The 22,841-nt window shown below is 40.2% G+C and overlaps 1 protein-coding gene across 14 annotated transcripts in view; it reads right to left on the reverse strand.

Moving 5' to 3' along the window:
• The window catches only part of LOC131348355 (RIMS-binding protein 2), a 91,356-nt gene extending 69,225 nt beyond the window's left edge, over positions 1 to 22,131 (reverse strand). For 12 of the 14 annotated variants that reach the window (XM_058383189.1, XM_058383195.1, XM_058383203.1 and 9 more), the window contains exon 1: positions 12,826 to 13,587. In XM_058383189.1, the coding sequence (XP_058239172.1) occupies positions 12,826 to 13,089 (264 nt within the window). In that variant the 5' untranslated portion in view covers positions 13,090 to 13,587. Of the gene's footprint in view, positions 1 to 12,825; positions 13,588 to 21,759 lie in introns of those variants that run through there. The other 2 variants (XM_058383202.1, XM_058383197.1) reach the window with 1 other exon arrangement.
• Positions 22,132 to 22,841: the final 710 nt, after the last annotated feature.

Here is a 22,841-nt window from a genome sequence, read left to right on the forward strand (position 1 = left end):
GCATGCAGCTACAGGAAGCCAGTAGAGGGAACGCAGCAGTTAGGTGGTGTGTGAGAACAAGTCGGGTTGGCTGCATTGAAATACACAGTTAGCGGCAATTCAGTGTAGACAATAAGTCTACTGATGTTGTTGGTGGCTCAGTGGTTAAAGCTCTGGGTTACTGATCAGAAGGTTGGGGGGGTGGTGGCATTGTTTCGGCCTATGAACAAGGCTCTTAAGCCTCTGTGCTTCAAGGGTGTTGTATGATAGCTCACCTTACTCAGACCCCAGCTATTTAAGCTGGGATATGCAATGAAAGTAATGTCACTGTACCTTGTGTACTGTATATGTGCCAAATAATGTCTTCTACTGATGTGTTTTAGTAGATCAGGCAAAACAGGAGAACCAGGAGGAAACATAAAAACGCCTCAGAGGCAGTAACTCAAGTTCAGAGATCTATGAAGCAGCAACAGCACAGTACCTGCTGCACCATGACCCCTAAAGCAGTCCAGGGTGAGGCAAATAACATAAATAAATCTGCCTAAGACACAAATAGTTCAAATATGGTTATAGTTTTTTAGAATTTCTAAGCTGAGCTCAGAACTCGGCTTCTTCTCCAGCTGTGACCTGCTGCTGGACTGTTATTGTTACAGATGTTTTATTAAGACATGTTTTTGTCTGTCTCTCTCTGTGTTTTGTCTGCCCAGCTGAAAGAAGACAAGACACGCTGTGGGAGGAGAGAGCGCTTCCTCTTCTTTTCTGATCAATAATTCATAAATCTGCAGTGTGTCCGGTGAGATGCTTTAAAGTTGAGTATGCACACACACACACACACACACACACACACACCATCACCTCTATGAAGGTCGACGGTGTTGCAAGAATTTCCATATTCAGTGTATCTGTGGAGTGATTTCTGTTTTTGTCTAAAATGGGAAAAATTCTGGGGGCGAATATACACACACTGGCCAGTTTATTAGGAACACCTGCACATTTATGGAAATATCCAGTCAGCCAGTCATGTAGAAGCATTACAATGTATAAGATCATGGAGATACAGGTGCAGAGCTTCAGTCAATGTTGATAATGTTGTTACAATAATCTTCAGAATGGAGAATGCTTGCATGATGGTGCCAGATAGGCCGGTTTGAGTATTTCCGAAACTGCTGATCTCCTGAGATTTTCATGCATAACTGTCTCTAGAGTTTGTGCAGGATGGTTGCAGTCTGCAGTCAAAAAAGCCATGAGAGAGAGGTCAGAGGAGAATGGCTGATTGGTTGAAGCTGACAGGAAGTCTACTACAGACAGGAAGGCTGAATCAAATAAACACAATTTACAACCATGATGAGCAGATGAGCCAAAACAATAGCAGAAAACAATGGGTTTCACTTCTGTCCGCAAAGAACGGAAATCTGTAGCACATGCTCATCGAAATTGGACAGTCTGTTGAGTGTATTAGTACAATTTGTAATATATGTGAAACTTAAAGGAAATATGTAAAACTTTAAAAGATAAAGCAACATCGTTTGCCCCAAGAAAGGGCATCATTATGTGTTCACTTTCTGAAAATGAGCTGCCTGTAGCAAAATACATGCATTGTTTTTAAAAATGTACATTTTATTGATGCAAAATAGTATGAAGAATGAGAGAACATCAAGGTCTTCAAACCTCTGTACCTCAAAAATTCAAGGATTTCCACGAGCTGGATGAAACATTAGACCTAGTAGACACTAAGGAAAGTTTAAATGAATCTGTGTGTGAGTGTGTGTGTGTGTGTGAGTAATGGCTAAGGGACAGAAAAAGACAGGCCATTTTTTTTCAGGAATTGCAACATGTCACTAAGCCGACTCTCAATTTCTGCAGTACAAGATTGCTTGTGTGCATGCATGTGGGTGTCAGGCTTGAGAAGGGGGTTGCATTATTTTATGCTCAGAAACAACATTAAAAAGCAATCATGCAAGACGCCCAACCTAAAACTGCACAGCAGAGAGCGAAAGGTGTGCAACTACAACAGCATGTACCCACGCAGTTACTAAATATCTGGTGAGACCTTGCTGCCTACACTGATGTAGTTCATATAAAAGAGATTCATCGGAAGCATGCTAACCTAAGAACTGAAAAATAATTCTGTCTATTAAACAACTAACTTTCTAACTAAATTATACAAGAAAAGCAGCATTCTGGAGGGTTTTTTTTTTATTCTTACGAAAGTTTGAAGGATCAATCATAAACATTTGGTACATGAAAGGGAATAAAACTAAGTACAGTGGAACTTCGGCATATATATGCCCTCCCTTATGAACTTTCACCTTGAGAATTGAAATTTAGCAAGAAATTTGCATACAAAGCATTTTTGCCATGAGATCGAACCAAACCGAACGGCGGCTAAGTTGCGTATACGTCCAGGAGTCGTTAAAACTTGTTTGCGTCGAAGCCAAGCAAAGCCCACCGAAGCGAGTTTACGAATTTTACGCATTTTTTTTCAGTCAGCGAACGCTGTTTCTTAGTCAGCCCACGATGCTAACGTTTCCTTCGGCATGCTTTCAAAAGCTACGTAAATTTCTTTCACGTTTTTTTTGTTGACAGATTAGCGGTCTGTTCTATTTTTTAGCCCAAGCTTAGTGGCACGACTTCCTGTGAGGACCCTTGACATGGAATGCATGGCTTGGGTCTGTTCTTTGTAAGCAGCCATACAGTTTACATACGCTTCGTATTGGTAATATTTTTGGGCGGCTGGAACGGATTATCTGCATTTACATTATTGCTTATTCGTTTCGCAATACACATTTTTGCCTTAAGAACTCGCCTCCAGTAAAGTCTCCTGCAAAGTATAATTCAAACAGTAGCACCAGAACTTCATTCATGACTTTAACTCTTCAAACATTTATCCTTAAGTTTTAATAGTAAGAGATAAAAAAAAATAAAATAAAACAAACAAAAGCTCACAAGTAACAACAAGGCGAGAAAACAGAAAGTCTTTCCTCCTCCAACGCACAGAGAGGGGCGGACTGATCTGATAGCAGGCTTGACATCCTGAGAGGAGGCCTCTGTGTGTGTGTGTGTGTGTGTAGGTGGGAGATAAGGATCGGAGAAGCCCTATTTCCAGCCTACATCAATACACACACAAACACACACAAGAATGTTAACAAGAATTGACATTTTATTCACTTGCTGGCATTTCTTTCCCCCCCATTCAAGTGCCTTTTATCTCTGCACAATCCAATCAGCTATTTTCTGTTGCATTTTTTACACAAACATCATGAACCTGTCTGAATCGTCTCTGTAATAAACATGCAATATGATAATGTGTATGTGCGCAAGACAAACACGACCGCCGCGCTGCTACGCTTGCCACACTTCCTTAATATAATATTCTGATGTGAATTCTGATGTGGCTCATAAATAAATAAAATGACACTCTACAAGCCTTGCGCCTCTATTTCTATTAATAATGATAATAAAAAAAAAAGGTTTATAGCTCAGAAACACGGAGATAATTAAAAGCGAGTGTGCGTGTATGAAAGGTGTGCCACTAACCCCTTTGAAGGACTATATTTCTTTCGGCGGATTTCTTTGCTCTTGTTTTTCAAAAGCTCCCTGAGCAGAATCCTGCCGTTTTAGTCACAAGGAGATCTTTTCTTTTTTACACTGCTGATGTCAGATCCTGACAAGGGTTAGGGCAAAGACGATCAGAGGAACAGAGATGTGTGTATTGAGGTAACAAGCGTGTGTGTGTGTCTTTGATTGCCAATTTTAACAGACAGGCTATGCAGCGATGGCAGAATAAGGTGTTGAGAAACAGAAGGCACACACACACACACACACATCTGGATGAAAGCAGTCTAAAAGGCTTTGCTCCACTTCTTCTCTTCTTCCTGTGAATCTGGAACATTGATGAAACCAAGAGACTGTCTGACCAACCAGACTGACCATTTCTCAGTTTATATACAGTATATCATGAACTGAGGTTAAAAATTCAGAGAAAAAGTAAGTAAGGAATAAAATACAAAGAATAGGTGTGGCATTTACAGGAAGGTGTTATTTTCCTTTTAAATAATAACTATTAATTCTTTTGAATATTTTTATTTTTTATTTTTCAAGGCTTAGATTAGAGAAAATACAGAAGTATAAACTGCAGTACAGGAATGAATCAGATGGACAGGATGTCAGAATTGAGAATTCAGTATTAGTAAAATATATTACATCAGGGATAAAAGATCATATTGGTCTGTGCCTGAGAAAAAAATAGTTATTTAAAAAAATAAAAATAAATAAATAAATAAATAAATAAATGCTGTTTCACTTTTCCAGGCAACGCCCAAACTAAAATGCAGACACTCGATCACTGTGTCTCGTCGGAAGAAAAAACAGTAAAAAAAACAAACACTTCAATTAAAGGTCACAACACTTAATCATCATTTTAGAAAAATTGAACCGGGTTTGTCGGTGTGAAGTGGAACACAGGCGTGAAGAGTGCAGCGAGTTACACGGTGCTGCCGTTTCCATCAGTCTTCTGTTCTCCTGCCAAACCTGAGAGACCTACACAATCCAAAACCCTCCCACACACACACACCAGGACTCCAGAGAGTGTTTGATCATACAACACCATAAATCCTGCTTATGGACAAAAACCGCCATTGTGACTCGGCTCACCGTGTCAGCTTTCAACAGTCTAACAGCCTGAAGGTTGCGAGTTCAAATCCCAGGATTACCGAGCTGCCACTACTGGGCCATGAGCAAGACCCCGAACCCTCAACTGCTCAGTAGTGTAAATGAGGCAAATGGGAACTAGATCAGCGCATCAGTACTATCATCAGCACAATTATCCATTTTTTTATGCAGTTATCCCTTTTTCCTTCTCATCCCTGACCCATGAAACAGATGTGGATTATCCAAGACTAATCCCAGAAGCTCCTTAAATCTTAAAGAAAAAGAGAGAGAGAGAGAGAGAGAGAGAGAGCAGATTTCTTCAGACAGAATATGCTTAGTTAAAACCTAATAGAGCTTTTTCATTAACATAAGAAAAAATAGGAGACACCCGAGGAATTCACGGATTATTAACTAAAAGTGCACACTGAGATGAGATTAGAAGACATCTGTGAGAGAGAGATCATTACACCATCACTGAGTAACATCTATGAGAAATGTTCTAACAGCAGTGTTACCCAAGTACAGTGGAACGAATTTTATTCGTTCTGGAGGCGAGTTCTTAAGGCGAAAATGTGTATTGCGATACGATTTTACCCATGAGAAATAATGTACACTACCAGGCAAAAGTTTGGACACATCTTTTAATTCAATGTTTTTTGTTTAGGGATTTATTTTCTACATTCCAGAACAATACTGGAGATTTCAAAACTATGAAATAACACACATGGAGTTAAGTAATCCATATGTAACGACAACAAAAAACAGTCAGTTGTTATTTTAAGACACGAAGGTCAGGTGTTCTGGAATAGTTCTTGCAAGAACAGTATTGTCAAGTGCATTTGCAAAACCCATCAAGCACCATGATGAAACTGGCTCACATGAAGACCATCCCAGTAAAGCAAGACCAAAACTTACCTCTGCTGCAGAGGAGAAGTTCATTTAGTGTTACCAGCCTCAGAAATCACCAATTAACAGCACCTCAGATTAGAGCCGTTATGAAGGCTTTACAGAGCATCAGTAGCAGACATATCTCAATATCAACTGTTCAAAGGACATTATTGTGGATTTCGGCCGCCTTCAGCATTGTTTTACAATGTAGAAAGAAATAAACATCAGAAAAGACCATGGAATTAGAAGATGTGTCCAAACTTTTGACTGGTAGTGTACTGTAAATGCAGATTTCTGTTCCAGCCACCCAAAAATATTACAAATATTATCAATTTCCAAGGGTCCTCACAGGAAGTCATGTCACCAAGCTTGGACAAAAAATACAACAGACCACTGAGACCACCAATCTGTCAACAAAAAAACGCACAAAAAAATCACGTAGCTTTTGAGCGCATGCCGAAGGCAACGTTGGTATCGTGGGTTCGAAACAGGTTTCGCTGACTGAAAGTAAATTTGTAAAATTCGTAAACTTGCTTCGCTTGGCTTTCCATTGACGAAAACAAGTTTTGAATGGCTCCTGGATGTACACACAACTTAACGTTCGGTTCGGATCCTTTGTGTGCCAAAAATGCTTTGTATGCCAATGCAAATGGCTTGCAAAATGTCAATTCTTAAGGCAAAAAATTTGTCCTGTTTTAGTAGATAATGAGGACACTGGGTCCTCAGGTACATTATAGTATGAATTACTGAACTTTTGGGTCACCTTGATAACACAGCCAGTTGGTCTCATGACAGATGCAGTGTATATGTGTGTGTGTATATGTGTAAGTGTGTGTGTGGTTCATGAAGTGTCCTTATGCCTCCTCCAGCGTGTGTTTGTTTGATCACAAAATGATTTCTTTCCTGCTAACTTGGCCTTGCATCTGAGCTTGACCCAAACAAATCTATTTAAGTAGTAGCATGACTAGTTCTACATAATGAAAAGAATTTAAAAGAATTGAGATAATCACGCCCCTAAAAGTTTCTCGCTGGATCTCGCCAAGCATCAGTAACAAAAATTCATGATCTGTGATAAATAGCTTATAATGAGGCAATGAGGTGGTAGATTAGTTAAATGAAAGGATAACATTAGCTTATATCATAAGAAATTTACACGATATGCATCAACACACCTATGTCCATGACTTGTATATAAAAAAGGTTATTTGAATTTAAAGTTAAGATGTCTTTCTTTGTCACATATACATTATTACTTAGCGAAATTCTTTCTTCGTATATCCCATCCTTGGGGGTTGGGGTCAGAGCGCAGGGTCAGCCATGATGCCGCACCCCGGAGAAGGCCACTGGTGGCCGCTTGGCAGTGCGGGAGCTTGAACCCCAAACCTCCAGTCAAAGATCCAGAGCTACCAACCACCCCACTCTTGAAGCTGTGGAGAGAAGACTGTCAGTCAAGTGTCAGTCAGATGAGATCTGACACGCCCACTCAATACTGATCGGGCAGAAAATAGGGCCTTTTATCATTAGTAGAAATGGAGTATATTCTGTATTTCTTCAATCTTAAATGTTTCAAACAAACTTGTGTATCTGCATCTCAATATTTATGTCTTTGCCCTTTATATCCCTTTTTCCTCCTAATATTTCCATCTGTTAAAATGAAAGGCATCTGTTTTGGCATGATTCATACACAAATATCGAAGTGCTCCATAGACAGGATTTAAAAAACGGGAACTCTGCTATCTGAGAGTGAGGGCTAGCTATAACAGGTTCATACAATAGGGTTCAATTGAGTATAGTATAGACAGTAAAGCCAATATAGTAGCTTCAGCATTTAATAACCTAGATGAGCGCAGGGAATAATATCACCGGCTCATAAAAGTATAATTTCCTCACAGTCTGAGAAGAGCCAACATAATAAAGAAGGAGTGCTGAGAGGAAAGTTTTCAAGCTGAAGAAAAGAGGAAAAAAACTAGAAAGAGAAGATAAAAGACAGAAGAACAGAAGGAGTCCAGAGAGAATTGCATCATGTAGCCACAGAATCTGAAACAAAGACGCACATTAGGGTTCCTGAGCATCAGGGAAAGAGCTTGAGATGTAAACAAACTTCAGAGCCTTTCGGTTAACTTACACTAATTCCCTTTTCACCGTAACACACACTATTTCCATTTCACTCCACAAATATCACCTATTTGTTACGCAAACTGCAAAGCAACAGCGAATTGAGCTACGGCGTTGACGCAGGAGTAGTTTTAGGTCTTCTATCTTTGGGGGTTTCATTATTTTAAGTATAATTTTGGCAGAAAGTTAGCACTGCAGAGTTTTAGTTGATGAAAAGTCTTCTCTACATTGGGCATGCTTCCATCAATATGGAGCCACAAGACAACATCGTTAAAATAATGCACATAGAGGCAAGGACTAGGGTGGAACGTTTTCTTTTATTTATGTGTCTACAATAATCAATAACCATATTTGGCAAGAATACAAATATTATTAACAATGCATTAGTAGACTTATCCTGTGCTCTGACCCCAGCTTCCGAAGCTGGGATATTCAAAGAAAGAATTTCACTGTGCTGTAAGAAACACAGTGTTGCCAAAAGTTTTGGGACATCTGCCTTTGCATTCACATGAATTTAATATGGAGTCAGTTCCCCCTTTGCAGCCTTAACTCTTCTAAGAAGGGTTTCAACAGGAGTTTATGGGAATTTTCTAAAAGCAAATTTGTGAGGTCAGGTACTGATATTGGACGAGAAGGCCTGGATCCCAGTCTCCGCTCTAATTCATCCCAAAAGTGTTCTATGGGTATGAGGCCAGTCAATTTCCTCCACAGCAAACTCCCTCATCCATGTCTTTATGGACCTTGATTTGTGCACTGGTGCGCAGTCATGTTGGAACAGAAAGGGGTCATCCCCAAACTGTTCCCACAATGTTGGGAGCGTGAAATTGTCCAAAATGTCTTGGTACGCTGAAGCACTAAGATTTCCTTTCACTGGAACTAAGAAGCCAAGCCCAACCCCTGAAAAACCTGAATTCTATAATTTCGAGGGGTGTCCCAAAACTTTTACCAATACAGTGTATATGTGTAAGACTTCAAAAGGTGTTTCTAGCATTAACTTTTATTTTAAAAAATCCACAATGAATCGTTCTATAATTGATGAGACCTTCACTGGCGTACAAGGTTTCTCAACGAAACTGAGTGGACTTTTTTAGTTCAGCGTCTTTCAATTTCCTAAATTACCCACAATGCCATTCGATAACATGCTGACGGTAGCGTCGATGAGATTTATGCCTGTTTTAAGTCAATATAGAGACTCAAACAGATTCAACTTTCATGCTAATATCACCATCACCAGCATACTGCCTATCATCTCAGAGTGTCTGAATATGACATTGAAAATTTCTGGAAAACGGTGAATGAGAAAAGAAGATCTTGCTCCGAAAACCTGACTGCTATGCCTTTTGTTTGAGATTATTGATTTTATTTCTCCACTGAATGCCATTGTACCTGAGCTAGCAATGCCTCGATGTGGTGTCAGAGAGCCAGCCAGGCAGACATAACCAAAATACAGCACCACCCATCACATTATTATTAAATATTTCTCAATAATGTGATTCAGGCAGAAGTTTTCCTTCCGAAAACATTCACTTAAACACGTCAATAGTAACTCTACCGACCTCATAGTAAGCATCGGCACCATACCGGTTCAGTATCATGACTTTCATTCAGACCACAATTTCATTATTAGCCAGAAAAATATTGGCACCCTAACAATACCACCTTCTTTAAATGTTATTCGTGTTTATTAAAAAAATAAATAAATAATTTACCATCACCATTGGATTGGTTGTAATATTCAGGCTCTGGAAACAATACCCTATTGTATCCAAAAAAAAAAAAAAAGGGGCTTGGTGCCGCCCTACCCATTACTGCTCCCACAACCATAAAAATAACACCACCAGCGCCACAGCTCAACCCCCCACAAACACATAAAACCACACACATGCCAGCAGTATTAGGATGTGCTTTGCTTCTACTTTCATGAAAACTCATTATTCCTTATTACTCCTTAGAGGGTATGCATACACACAAGCACACGCACACACACACCATTCTCCTGCTGAGACCATCACTCTATATGATAATCTCTAATGCATCATTTACATCTTCTCTTTCCTTGCCTTAATATGCTCGAACTAACACTGATCTCTTTTTAGTTACAGAAAGGGTTAAGCCATTACCGCGCATTAAGAGCTTGTTTCTTCACCATATTCCCAAACAACATCTATTACTGATTAACCCCAAAGCGGAATTTTAAGTAAACCGACCAACGGACCAATGCCCAAGCTAGTTATATTTACGTCAACAAGACAACGTGGGTGAAATAAATAACCTGATAAACAACTTACGTAGCTGGATCAAATTATTTAATGAGCGCCAGTGTTCTTGAGCAGAATAAACCATAGAGAGTCTTCTCTATTATATGACCAATTGGATAAAGGTCTCAGCGTACTTAATGCAGCGTTGAAGCTTTAATGGAACCTAAAGGTCTCATCGTACTTAATTGGCTGACTACATTCAAGCGAATTCCACAAAAAATATAAAGAATTATAAGTAGCACAGGGTAGCTAGGTGAACCCTGCATATGATCATGCTTTATGACAAACCCTGTGATTGGTTGTTACAAATGAGGTGTCCCGGCTAAGTCGATCTAAACATCGCACATAGATTTTAATAGTATGCTGAAAAAATATCAACTTTAACCCAGGATTTATTCCGTGCTCTTCTGTACCATCTGTGTCTTATTTATGTTTTAACCGTCTCTTTGTAAACCTAGAACAAAAGACTCAATTGTCGTAGGTTATAGCATTCAAACTTCCAACTCCAACTAGTAAAAAGTAAAGAAATGCCCCTTGGAAATTCCTGTTCACAATGCCGGAAAGGTCTCTTGTTCAGTACTGATGTCAAACCAATATGGCTGCTCAGAGCATCAACTGTAAACAAAGTAGAATTTCCATCCCTTCATGTATTTTCTGAATTGCTTAACCTACACAGGGTCACAGAGAACCTCAGGTCTATCCCAGAAGACTCTAAGCACAAGGCTTGGGACACCCTGGACAGGGTAGCTACCCATCACAGGAGACAATGACACTCATTCACATACGACGGACAATTCAGAGCTGCCAATCAGTCTACAGTGCATGTCTTTGGAGTGGGGGAGGAAGCCAGGGAACCCTGAGGAAACCTCCAAAGCATAGGGAGAACTCCATGTACACAAAGTGGAGGCAGGAATTGAACCTTCAACCCCAGTGATGTGAGGCATGCTGACCACTGTGTCTGTGTCTCAAAGATGCATTTTTTTGTTTTACTATTAAATGTGATATGGTATATAAATATTTGCTTTAACTCAATTAACACGCAGACATATTAATCTGTAACAATGACTATACAGTTTTGAGGAGGTCATCAGAGTTAGCTTGCTGGATTGTCCATGAAATTTCTCTCCACACTTTGTAGCTCAAACACAGTGAGAAAAAAAATGACTTAATCCAGCGTTCTGACTTCCCACTTGCGAGTTAAGTCGAACATGGCCTTTTTTTTTCCTGCAGTCATGGAAATACTCATGAATTTTAAACAGGTCTACCTGCAGTACAGGAGCACTCGTGTGCGACGGCCAATACAAAACCGTGAAGAAATTATAAAGTCATGAAGTTGGGTTCGAGTGCCAGGGGAAGTCCATTCTGTTTCTCTCTTCCTTCTTTATTCAGCCTCCAACCCACAAACCTGAATCCCAGGCACGTTGCAGTCCAGCGTCCAATTTGTACGTTTGCCGTCTAATCAGCGATAAATGATGTCAGGTTAGAATCTACTATTGAACTCTCCAAAATCCTAGAACATAAAATCAATCAGGATGCAATTTCTACTTGCTGATGATGATACAGGCTTCCAGTTGATTTGTGTCGAAGCAATAAAGTGAGATTCGAAACATGCCGAGATATGAAAAGCATAACACTTTAAAATGCGCTGAGGTCAGTGGTGTGTGTTGCACATGTTATGGTGTGTGTGTGTGTGTGTGTATATCGTGCTGAATCTCATCACCTCCAGCATGCTCGTATATATGTCACAGGAAGTCGCCGAGGTGCCATATTTGATTCAGAAGGCCACAGAATGATGTGAATCCATCACTGTCCCTTTTTTTCTGAAGCAGTAAAATATGGGTTGAGGTCATCTGCTGTGTCTGAATATAGCTCCTGCTAAATGCATTACCCCTTTGCTACCACTAACTGGCCCACATTCGGCTCGTCTGGGAGACAGACGGGCTGGTCAGCACTAGTTTAGAGTATGTGTGTGTGTGTGTGTGTCTTAACATCACAGTGAAGGACAAAATAGGGGCCAAAAACTTCCAAAGCATAACAGACAGACCGCAGGGAGAGTTAGTGCTGTGTTATATTTAACGCATAATAGAGTACATGTGCACGTGTACATGATTAAAACCTCTCTGTCCAGTAGAAACAAAACATCCACAACTGGCACGTTTCAATGCCAACTCAAAAAAAAAAATGTTAGGGACTACAAGCAAACTATTCTAGGACAGCGTAACGGTTTCCATGGAGACATTTAATACAGATATGGACGCCGTTAACATTCTGTAACTGAGCATGACGTAACAAAAGTGTTCATTTTCTCCTACGGTACTTTTGGCTGCAAGATTTAGATTGGTGCGGCCATTTTAATACGTAAATAATAATAAATAATTGTTTCTATAGTAACAGTTTGTTTTTGGAAGGAGTCTCCAGTTTCAGCAATTTGTAACAGTCAGAAGCAAAGTTTTGTTATAGTTCGGACACTGAAAAGCCATCAGGATGGAGGGATTTGCTTTGTATTTCTCTGTAACATGCCAAGCTGCATTCTTTTGTGTTATTTATAGCGGTTTATAGCTGCTGTAACAAGAACAAATTCATCTCGCAGATGCTCCAGGTGACCTTAAATGTACTTATAAATGGATCAAATGTACAATGCGTTAGGCTTAAATTCTTAAAAAGCAATGTAACTGCTATGGTGTAAGAGGAATAAAATAGGTGCTTTGAAAATTCAGGCAGCATCACACCTTCCTGTGATTATTTGCCTCGAACTGCATAACCTCCAAAGCATTATTTCTTACTTATGACACAAAATTGTCTGGAAAACTACATAAATACTCAATCTGTTACTGGTGTTGAATCACATTATGCCAGACTGCCCCCACTGTTTTAATACTGGTGTTGCACTGATGCTTACAGATGCTCAATACTCATTTCCAAGCATTCGACTTACCTTTCTGAACCCTTGCCCTTTGTGGCTGTTAAAATCCTCGTATAGAGAATGGTGACGTTTTCCGAGCATGCCGTTGGTTATGGTACCCTGGCCCAGGTTTGCCATGTTCACAGTGTTCGACGTTCCCTCCTCCTTTTCCGGCTTCTCTTGTACTGGATGCTCTGGTCCAGCCGGAGGTTCAGGTTCTCCCGTACTGGAGGCAGTTATTGAGGAGAAGTGCTGCAAGGCTTCAGTGGATTCTGGTGTGGTGCACAGGTCATGCATTGCTCCCTCTCAGTGTGCGCTGAATAAAGCAGGAGGGTGAATACTGCCACAGAAAGAGCACATTAAATAGCAAGGCAACAGGAGGGCAGAGTCGGTGCTTCATTCACAGCTGAGACCGAGATGATTGCGACGATCAATGCTGCGATGCTGACACGCTCAGCTGACGAGTTAACTCACGTAGAAAAGCAAAAATGCACAGTCACAGTATGCAAGCGGTCCAGCTGGTGCTTATTCATAGAACAGCAAGAACTGCATCACGTCAGCTTGTCTAACAGCTCGTCTCTTATACCGTAACTGTAAATCTTACAGGGTCGACTGTGCAGAAATGTGCTCACGTGAAAACTGACGTGATGTCACGTTGCTTCCTGCGCTTTAAGACAATTTAGTCCAAGTCAGGATACGTGTGTGTTGGTGAAAAGGTTCAGTCCTATGGATGCAGCACTGGAACTATCTGCAACATCATGACATCTAAATATGTTCCTGTTAGATGCGGGTTCCTGCTGCGTCACAGAATCTGTCCAAATATACAGAACGCCTATTTAAAAAAAAAATGCTTTCTCTATATTAGGTGTACATCCGTACATTACGTCTCCTCCTTCTTCTCCTCTCTCTCTCTTACTCTCTGCCTCCTCTTCTGCAATCATGCCACTTGGAGGATAAGACGGAGCAGTCCTCTGCCGCCTCACTGCTGCCTAATCCGCACTCGCCGAGAGGACATTATATCCAAGAGGATCATGAGAGGAAGAAAGCTCGGCTGAACACTGGCTGAAAAAGCCAGTGCGTGTTTGTGTGTATCTATATGATAAAGAGGGAGAATGGGGGTGGGATGGCTGCATTCAGCTCACCAATCACAAGCAGGCAGGCTCTGAGTCAGAGCCAATCGCAACTGCCGAGAGAGCTGGTTTCCATGGAGATGACGCTGGAATGATGTTGGTGCCTATTGATTGCTGAAGAGGCAGCGCGGTGGGCTGTGGGACAGGCACACACACACAAGAGTGGACACACACACACACTAACACACACACTGCGCAGACATTACCATTGAGAGACGATGTTGCCGATGACGTATGGAGACGTGATCGCTGAATAAAACAGCGGGATGTGGACAAAACAGGAAATTGCATCATGTATATCATCAACCATCAACAGACACATCGCCTCTCGTCATCAGGTTGTATACACACGAATAGAACTGCCACACAAATAACACACAATTAAATAAAACATGACAGGCAAGCGTGTATATGTCTAATAAGTGAAGTCTATTAGATCCCAACCTCTACTCAGGGATTCTACCCAATCTCAGTTAATTACTTTCTCAAACACACTCCGACAGTTTAATTTCAGAGATATTAATGCCGTCTCGGAGCATGTGTGTTTATTTTTATCTCACTGTCTGGGAGCAGTCAGGATAATATTATGGGATGTAAGATGTCACATAATCTTCTAGCACAGGGTATGGAGATATTGTAATTAACTAATATTCCACAATTCTCTATTTAGAGGGTGAAATTCTCACATCCAGCAGCTTATACAAGGTCATAAATGTATAGATTTGTATGTTATTCTGCATTTTGAAACACGGCGGCACGGTGGCTTAGTGGTTAGCATGTTTGCCTCACCCCTCCAGTTTCCTGGGTTCGAGTTCGCTCCTGCTCACTGTGTGTGTGTGTGGAGTTTGCATGTTCTCCCTGTGCTTGGTGGGTTTCCTCCCACAATCCAAAGACATGCTTCTAGCCTGACTGGAGTCTCTAAATTGCCTGTAGTGTGTGTGCCCTGCGATGGGATGCCACTCCGTCCAGGGTGTATCCTGCCTTGATGCCTGATGACGCCTGAGATTCGCCACAGGCTCCCCGTGACCCGAGGATAGATCGGATAAGCGGTACAGACAATGAAATGAAAATTTTGAAACACATAATGGTTTACAGCTGCAAAATAAACTTATTGACAAGAGATCTGAGATGTAAAAGCAGACAATTTGGTATTAAGAACAGATACTTGGCTGTGTTCATTACTAGCGCTGACTGCTTCAATGAAATTAAATGAATCGATTAATATAGGCTGCCTTCTGAATATAGATGACTGACCTGCTGAGCAATACGTGTGACCAAATATGTTTAAGTGTTCGGCTTGCGGCGTGAATGAAAAGCTTCTATGCATTCTAAATGGTTGATTTGATTCAGTTGAGTCAAAATACATCTCCTGGTAGACCTTCATCCATCCACCCACTCCTCTGTGATCTACAGAAACGGTGAAAAGAGGCCAAATTTCTGTAACCACACAGCACATTTACTGAAGTAAAACGGAACCCAAGCAGTGGAAACAGTAAAAAAAATGCACAGGACTGATTTCCGATTCAATACATTTTTAAATCTCTGCAAGAAAGCAAAGTCTTCAATCATTACATGTGATGTATCCGATTCATTCCTCATATATACGCAAATATGCATAGCTGCTCCTCTGCAGGAAATAGAAAATGACATCCAGAAATCATATTTATAGCATCAGTTCTGACAGAAAGCAGCTTGAGCTGAGGATAGAGCCATTTCCTTCATCATACTGAGTAATAGAACTGGTCTGTAATGCGCTAGACTAAAGGACCTAGAGGAGACCTTAAGGACGAAGTCATTCCCGAGGACGAGGAGGAGAGAGAAATTGAGAGGTATATCATGTGATGAGACAGAATTTTTTGCGTTAGGAGTTAGGTGAAGTAAAGGGATTGAGAAAAGGAGAGTGAAGTACAGAGAAAATGAGATGTGCTTCAGAACACATGGACAGACAGCTGATTTCAGGGCTCGCATTACAGTTTGAGTGATACGCCTTTAGACGACAAGCAAAACCATCTGGATGAATAAATGTGGATTCAAATAGATTGCCAAATGCCCATGTTGACTTTTCCCTATCACTACTGCCCCTGTGTTTCCTGGAAATTTATGAATTTTGTTTCAGTAATTCTTCATATTACTGACAATCATCTCATTTTCTTTAGGACTCCCAGATTTTTTTTACTTTTGTACATTATTTTCTTCAAATCCCAAATGTTTGCTTCCTAGCTGTCGGGTTATTTTATTAACTGCCATTTTCACAGGGATCTTCTCAGGTGATAAATAAACCATCATATGCCATATTTCCTGAAAGTACTATTCAGGTGAAGAATGTGACCTCCAAAGCATGAATAGAAATCAAACTATGCCATATAAATACTGCCTTGTTTTCAGGTTCCCTTCATATCCAGCTTTCAGCGGTTCAGTTATATTTCTGTTATTCTTCTAGGGACAGGAGCGATAAAATAACGACAAAACACTGTGAAACAAAGGGAGACAGCAAACAGTGACTTGAATTAGACGGAAGCAGCTTTCTGGCGAAAAGAAAAAGCCTGTCTGATAAAAAGAGAGAAGGATCACTGCCATAAAAAAAAAAAAATATGGAGGACAAACACTAGGTTCAGAGGAATGCAATGCAAATTTTCAGTGCACTTCAAAGCACAAGCTAATCCCACACATGCTCCGAGATACAGTTTTGGAAATATCATAGTAAGAACCCCAAACAGAGAGACTGTATTTTTTTTTTTTTTTCAAATGCAATACTCTAAACCTCCATTTTAAAGATCATGTGATGATATGCTGCAATAATGAAATTATGGGCAGGCACCACGTCTCCGAAAAGCAGGAAAGGAAAACATTCATCTAAGGGCTGTAGTTTCTGCTTTTGTGCAAAAACAAAGGAGAAAACTATCCCTAGTATAACTTCCAATCACATTTGGGTTTGATCAATAATTGAGCACTTTTTCACCGCTGTCTTATGCCACTTTTGGGGAAGATAGAGGGACGGGGCTCCCAGGCATGACCTAGTTATGCCACCAACCGCACCATCTCCCCAAAATAAAAAGACACACACGGACTCCCGCTCGCAAACCCTGACGAACCCAGTCCTCCAGAGACTGAGACTTCAAATGAATCCTGAATGATGCTTTCCCGTATGCAAAACAGCTAGAGACAAGACAAGTAGATCTGCCTGCCTCAGCCTGATACGATTCTGAGAAGAAAATGTACTGTGAGGTAAACAAACCAAGCTGAATAGAACTTCTAAATTTATGGCAAAAGAAAGAAAAAAGAATCATGGCTAGCTTTTAAAGGGATAGAGGATTTACTTGCATACCTTCTTAATAGAACCGTAGATTTGAAACAGCCATACAACAAAAATACTATAAATAAACACAAAAGTAGAGTAAAATGGACCGGCAAAGGGCTGCTGACACTAAAGGAGCCAGGATCGTTTACTGTTCTATGGCTGCAACTTCAAGAAGCCTTTCAGGGTGTAATTAAAAGCCTCGTCTTGGATAAAACTCTTGAATCTGGACGGCTATAGATATATTGATATCCCAATGACGTTATAGCTATCCGTTGCCAGGAGTCCAAGAGAGCAAGATTAGCCGAAGAGGTGAAGTGTTATTCTTTCCCACGTCATTCAGCGTCATTCAGAGACACTAACCAATCACAGGCATCTGTGAGCTCATGGATGCAGAAGAGGACAGCCTGCAATTACTTCCGAATGTGTTCTGCTGATTGGCAGTTTATAAAAAGAAGAAAGAAAATAGATGTGATCATTGGCTTCATGTGTCTCATGCTAGGCTTTACAATCTCTGGTTAATAACTGTAGTCTGATAAGGGTCAGCTCGTTAGTGGAAATTGGTAAATAACCAAATTGAGAGAGGAAAAAATGCAAATATCAAAGTAAACTGCCTCTTTATAATTCCTGTAGCTATTACTGTGGCTAATTTAATCAGCTTGAGGGATTGCCCACTTTCTTCTGATTAGCATTATTTTCTTCTTCTTTCTTCCACTGGAGCCCATTAAAACAACAACTACATTTTTTTAGAGACTAATACAGAACTATTGATTTTTTCAAACAATGTAAAATCACCAGGAGCCTCTGTAAGAAATGAAATTAGCAGATCCCCATGGAAAATCATGGAAATCCCACTTGAACTGGGCTAATCAGGGCTGAACTGTGCTTTGTAGCCTTCTAGACTGAAACACTTAATGTTCTTTCTTCTTTCGTTTCACTTTCCTTTTCCAGCAGAGACAAAATGTCACACTGTGTTGTATTTTCACCTCCTCCTGGGATCGCAGCATCATGATAGTACATTTTAACATCACAGCTCGGCAGCAGGCCACATTTCTGTCAAGATTAAAGAGAACACATTAATACTCAATCAACGAGCTCCATATCCAAGCGTGTCACCGGAGAATAGTCTGAAACTAATCATCACTGTGAGATTTTTCAATGTTCATATATTTAAAAGAAAACCAAGCGATAAGCCAAACGCACATTTGTATGTAAAGACTCGTGCATGCAAAGCTGGGACTACTTCATTCACTAAAGGTGTGTGAAAAATAAGTTAAAAACGTGACAAATCCATTTGACAGCACAGATGTGCCACAAGCCTGTGAAGCCTTCATTACCTATTCTGACACCTCTAACTGTCTCACTCTTTCTCACACGCCGCATAAAAAGGCATCACCAATAAGAAAAATAACACACTGACTGCAACTATGTACATGAACATTAATAATATAATAATGAGGGATTATTGGTTCACCCTTAAACAAAAATATATATACATATATTTCTTTAAATGTATCATCTTACACTATTTATTTATTGCTTGATTGCTTGATTGATTGACTGACATGGTACTCTACAAAGGGCTCAAGTCAAACAATTTTTATTATTTGGCTCCCAGTGATGAATGACATACATACAGGAAAGGGACTGAAATTTCAGTTGTTGGAATTTGTTGCTGTTTTTTCCTCTCTCCTCATTGTCATCTAATACTATAGCTGGCTTTACAATGATATTTTATAGAACAGAATGTGGAAGAATGTGTAAGAAGATAAGTAATGGATTAATCAAGTAGTGCTTTTCTAAACTAGGTAATTAACTAGCAACATATTGCTCCAAACTGGACATTTCCAAATCGTCCTCTTGCCCAGCCATAAACTGATCATCCATGTCCTGACACAAAACTAAAAAAGGTCTGAGGGGTTATTTTTATGTTATATTGTGAATCCATGCTGCTCTTCAGTACATTTTAGTACATCAGATATCGTAGCAATGACTGTTAGTATATCTGAGCAAAACCTGGGTTACCAAAACCTTTATTTTAGTGAAAACAGAAACAATGTTTTTCTGATATTGTAACTTGACAAAAATACAAGCAGTCACTATTTATCTGAGGCTGAATATACATGAAATATACAGAAGTCTCACATCATCAGCTGCCTGTAAATACTACAGCGTACAATACTCCCAGCATAAAACACAATGTCCACCTAAATCTCAATAAACATGCCTTCTTCATGCAATCTTCATTAAGATGGTGATGAAAAACTCAAACCACAAAGCGGCATGAGAGTCACATGTTGAGATTATAACATTGGGTTATAACATTGACGCAAGGGCCAGAAAAGCTTAAGGGTAGAAACAAGACCATAACCTGCCACACAACGGCGACTGAAAATTAGTTTTCTTTCCCACTAAGTGATGAGCTTTTCCTGAGGTTTTGGCCAGTAAAACATAAATAAGTTCACTCAATTATAAAGCGTACATCCTAGCTATTATAAACACCTATTTTAGCTGGTGTAGCACTAGTTACGGTTAACAACAACCCCTGGTAAAATCTGAACCTTGTTGCTACTCAGAAATAACAAAACATTAAAGCCTATAAAGCTTCCTGATATACAGTGAAAACACCTTCATATATCATGTGTGCTTTGTATCTCTAAAATCTCACTAAAAAAAAAGAAATAAAATTGTTTATTTGTATATCAATCCTGCAGAAGTGTGTTTAAACTCAATTTCCTGTCAGGTTAGCTTATGTTAGCTATCTAATTAGCATTAGCGGTAAAGGAGAGAAGTACTGCAGTGGTAATATTTAGGAATACGGCTTAAAAATCCTGTCAGAAATCTTGTCAGGTTAGCTCAAGTTAGCTACATCCTGTGAGAAAATTTGCCAGGTTATCTTCTAGCTAGCTGATTAATGCTATGGGTAGAATGCTCTAAAATCCTGTCAGAAATCATGTCAAGTTAGCTCATATTAGTTATAGAACTAGTGTTAACAATGAAGACTGCAAACATGAATATTATACATGAATTATGAATAAATGACTTAAAATCCTGTCAGAAATCAGGTTCTCTTCTGGGAATATACATGTATATGGAGGCCAGTGGCTTCCTTTATCCCATTTTAAGACTCAAAGACAGCTTTATTCTCCAAATTCCACTCCGAAAAAGAGCATAAAATGCCTATTTTGTTGTGTCCAAGTTCAGCATTGAATTTCATCATAATGTCACAATTTTCAGTGCTGTTTAATACTTCATATGAAAGTAGACACTCAGCGTTTAAGAATTTGTAGTATTTCTATTTTTATCTAACCTACTATTCATAGAACATTTTAAAAATAACAGAAAGTAAATGGTGATATAAAACCCCATTTCTGCTCTATGAAATACCCCAAGTGTTTCTTCATAAGCATTTAAAATTTGAAGGTGTTATCTTCAACCACTAAAATTCCCAACAGAGGTAAAAACGTGTCCCGACTCATTTTATATCAGACTTGTGGCGATAAAATAATTCATTTGTTTATACTGATCGAAAATGTCTGATGAGTCTGGTAATAAGGGTTAAGTAAATGAAATACTTGGTTATGAGAACCTTCAAAAAATTTCCAACCTTTCCAATCTATACACTTAACAGGGCTGGGATTTATACGTCAATAGACATGCTGAGAGTAATTGGTCTCTGATGATGCTAACACTATCTAACATCCTTTAAAGGACTACTCTATCATCCAGAGGTGTATTATTTCTTTTTCAAAGCACCAGATGTACGTCTTAGGATTGAACTAGCGACACATTGGTACTGTCTTTTCCAAAACAATGACATGGCTTGTTATTCCTTAGCCTGCATGCTCTGCCAGTGATGAATTATTCAACAGTACGAGCAAAGAGGTAGAACAGCACCAATGCAACGGATGCTCTGGCCTCCACATACATATATCTAGGATCACTGAATAAAATATTAAGGACCTCTACTTTAGAGATTGATGATCTACTGTAGATCAAGCGCCCATCCTCATATCCATTCATTTTATGCATGTTTTTTTATAAAACCAGAAGCACTCCGAGATATATCTTCATTTTGGGGCTGCATGGTGCTATTTTGGGCTCCAACGACAGCAAGGTGATGGAGCTGAGATATCTATTCAGATTGATGTGGTCAGCAAGTGGGTGATGACTCAGCAGATCAGACTAAAGCCATGGCAGGCATTTCTGTTTTCACGTACAGAAACTCAAGGTTAGAGAGTGCACTGGGAATACACAAAGTCCTTGTCTTGAACAATCTAAAAATACTGCCATTGCAAAACTTTCTTTTGATTAATCCCCCAAAATGGGACACCGGTGTTATTGCTTCCACGTTCTGGCTCCTTGCTTTGTTTTGCACTGTGTGATTTTTAAAGTTTAATTGGAAATGGAGTCCACTGATGGACCAGTGTGTCAGGTTTCATGAACAACACAAAAACTCCCTGCACACAGCATCTCATCGCAAGACACACTCTTGTTGCTAAGTTACCAGCCATTCAAAAAATAAAAAATACCAGCACTTACCGTGTCTTCCATGTTGTCCTCTGTACATCTGGAGGGAGACTTTTCCAGAGATGGCCTGGAATTCTGGCATTCCCAACCCACATTAAGGAAGGTCTGATAGAGATCCCCCTTGTTGGTCTTTTCTTCGACAAGGGAAGAACTGAGATGGCTTTTTCCAGAATCCTCCTTTTCAGACAAGCTTTCCAACCCCTGTTTGAACTTTTTCATAGGTGGACGTTTCTGACAATCTGGGTAGTAATTGGTGAACAATTGCTTTCCTTCTTTGAAGGACTCTGAGAGATCCTCGCTCCTTGAGTTCTCTGACCTCCACTTAACTGGCTCTTTTGTAACTTTGTCTTTCTTTTCCTCTACCGTTAGCAAAGGATGCCCATGTACATCTAGCAAGTGGCACAGGAAGTAGCTCTTCTCCAGCTCCACTTCCTCCCAGAGGCACTGCAGAAGCCTGGCTTGCTCCTTGTCTGCTTCCCCATGGAGAGTCTTCAGCAGCTCCTCCAGTTTGCGGTATGTTGCCCCATTGCCTTTACACCCTGAGTCAATTCCTGACCATTTCTTTCCTGCTTTCGTTGTCCTGTCAGGTGTCACGATGCCAGTGATCTCGTCAGCCAGCCTTTGGCGCAGTTCACCAGCCTGCTTGAGGTCAGCGTACTCAAGATGCTGGTTCTCCCCCCAGGTCCAGGGCAGCTCCAGGACCTTTTCCTTCTCACTTCCAGCACCAAGACCAGGTTGGGATGAGGTTTGAAGTCTGCTGTGGCAAGGCAAGACTTTCTTGGCTTCCTTTTTCGAAAATGAAGGACTCCTTGATTGCAGGATTGCTTTTTTGGAGAAGAGATATTGGTGGTTATTGTCAGCGTCATCCTTGTCCATAGTAAAGTGATGTTATTTTATTGGAGGAAGACAGAGACAGAGAGGGAAAACAGGCCTGGTCAGGCCAGGGTGGAAGGCATGCACTAAGGAAGGATGAACGAAATGCATTCATGCAGGGTAATGACAGTCATTGCATGCAGTGTTTCTCCTTATGGCCACTGAAATGAGTAAAGATGAATGAGCACAGGTGAGGATGCCATGCAGAAATGAAATTTAAT

Source organism: Hemibagrus wyckioides, linkage group LG28, assembly GCF_019097595.1.
Source record: "Hemibagrus wyckioides isolate EC202008001 linkage group LG28, SWU_Hwy_1.0, whole genome shotgun sequence".
Classification (NCBI taxonomy): Eukaryota; Metazoa; Chordata; class Actinopteri; order Siluriformes; family Bagridae; genus Hemibagrus; species Hemibagrus wyckioides.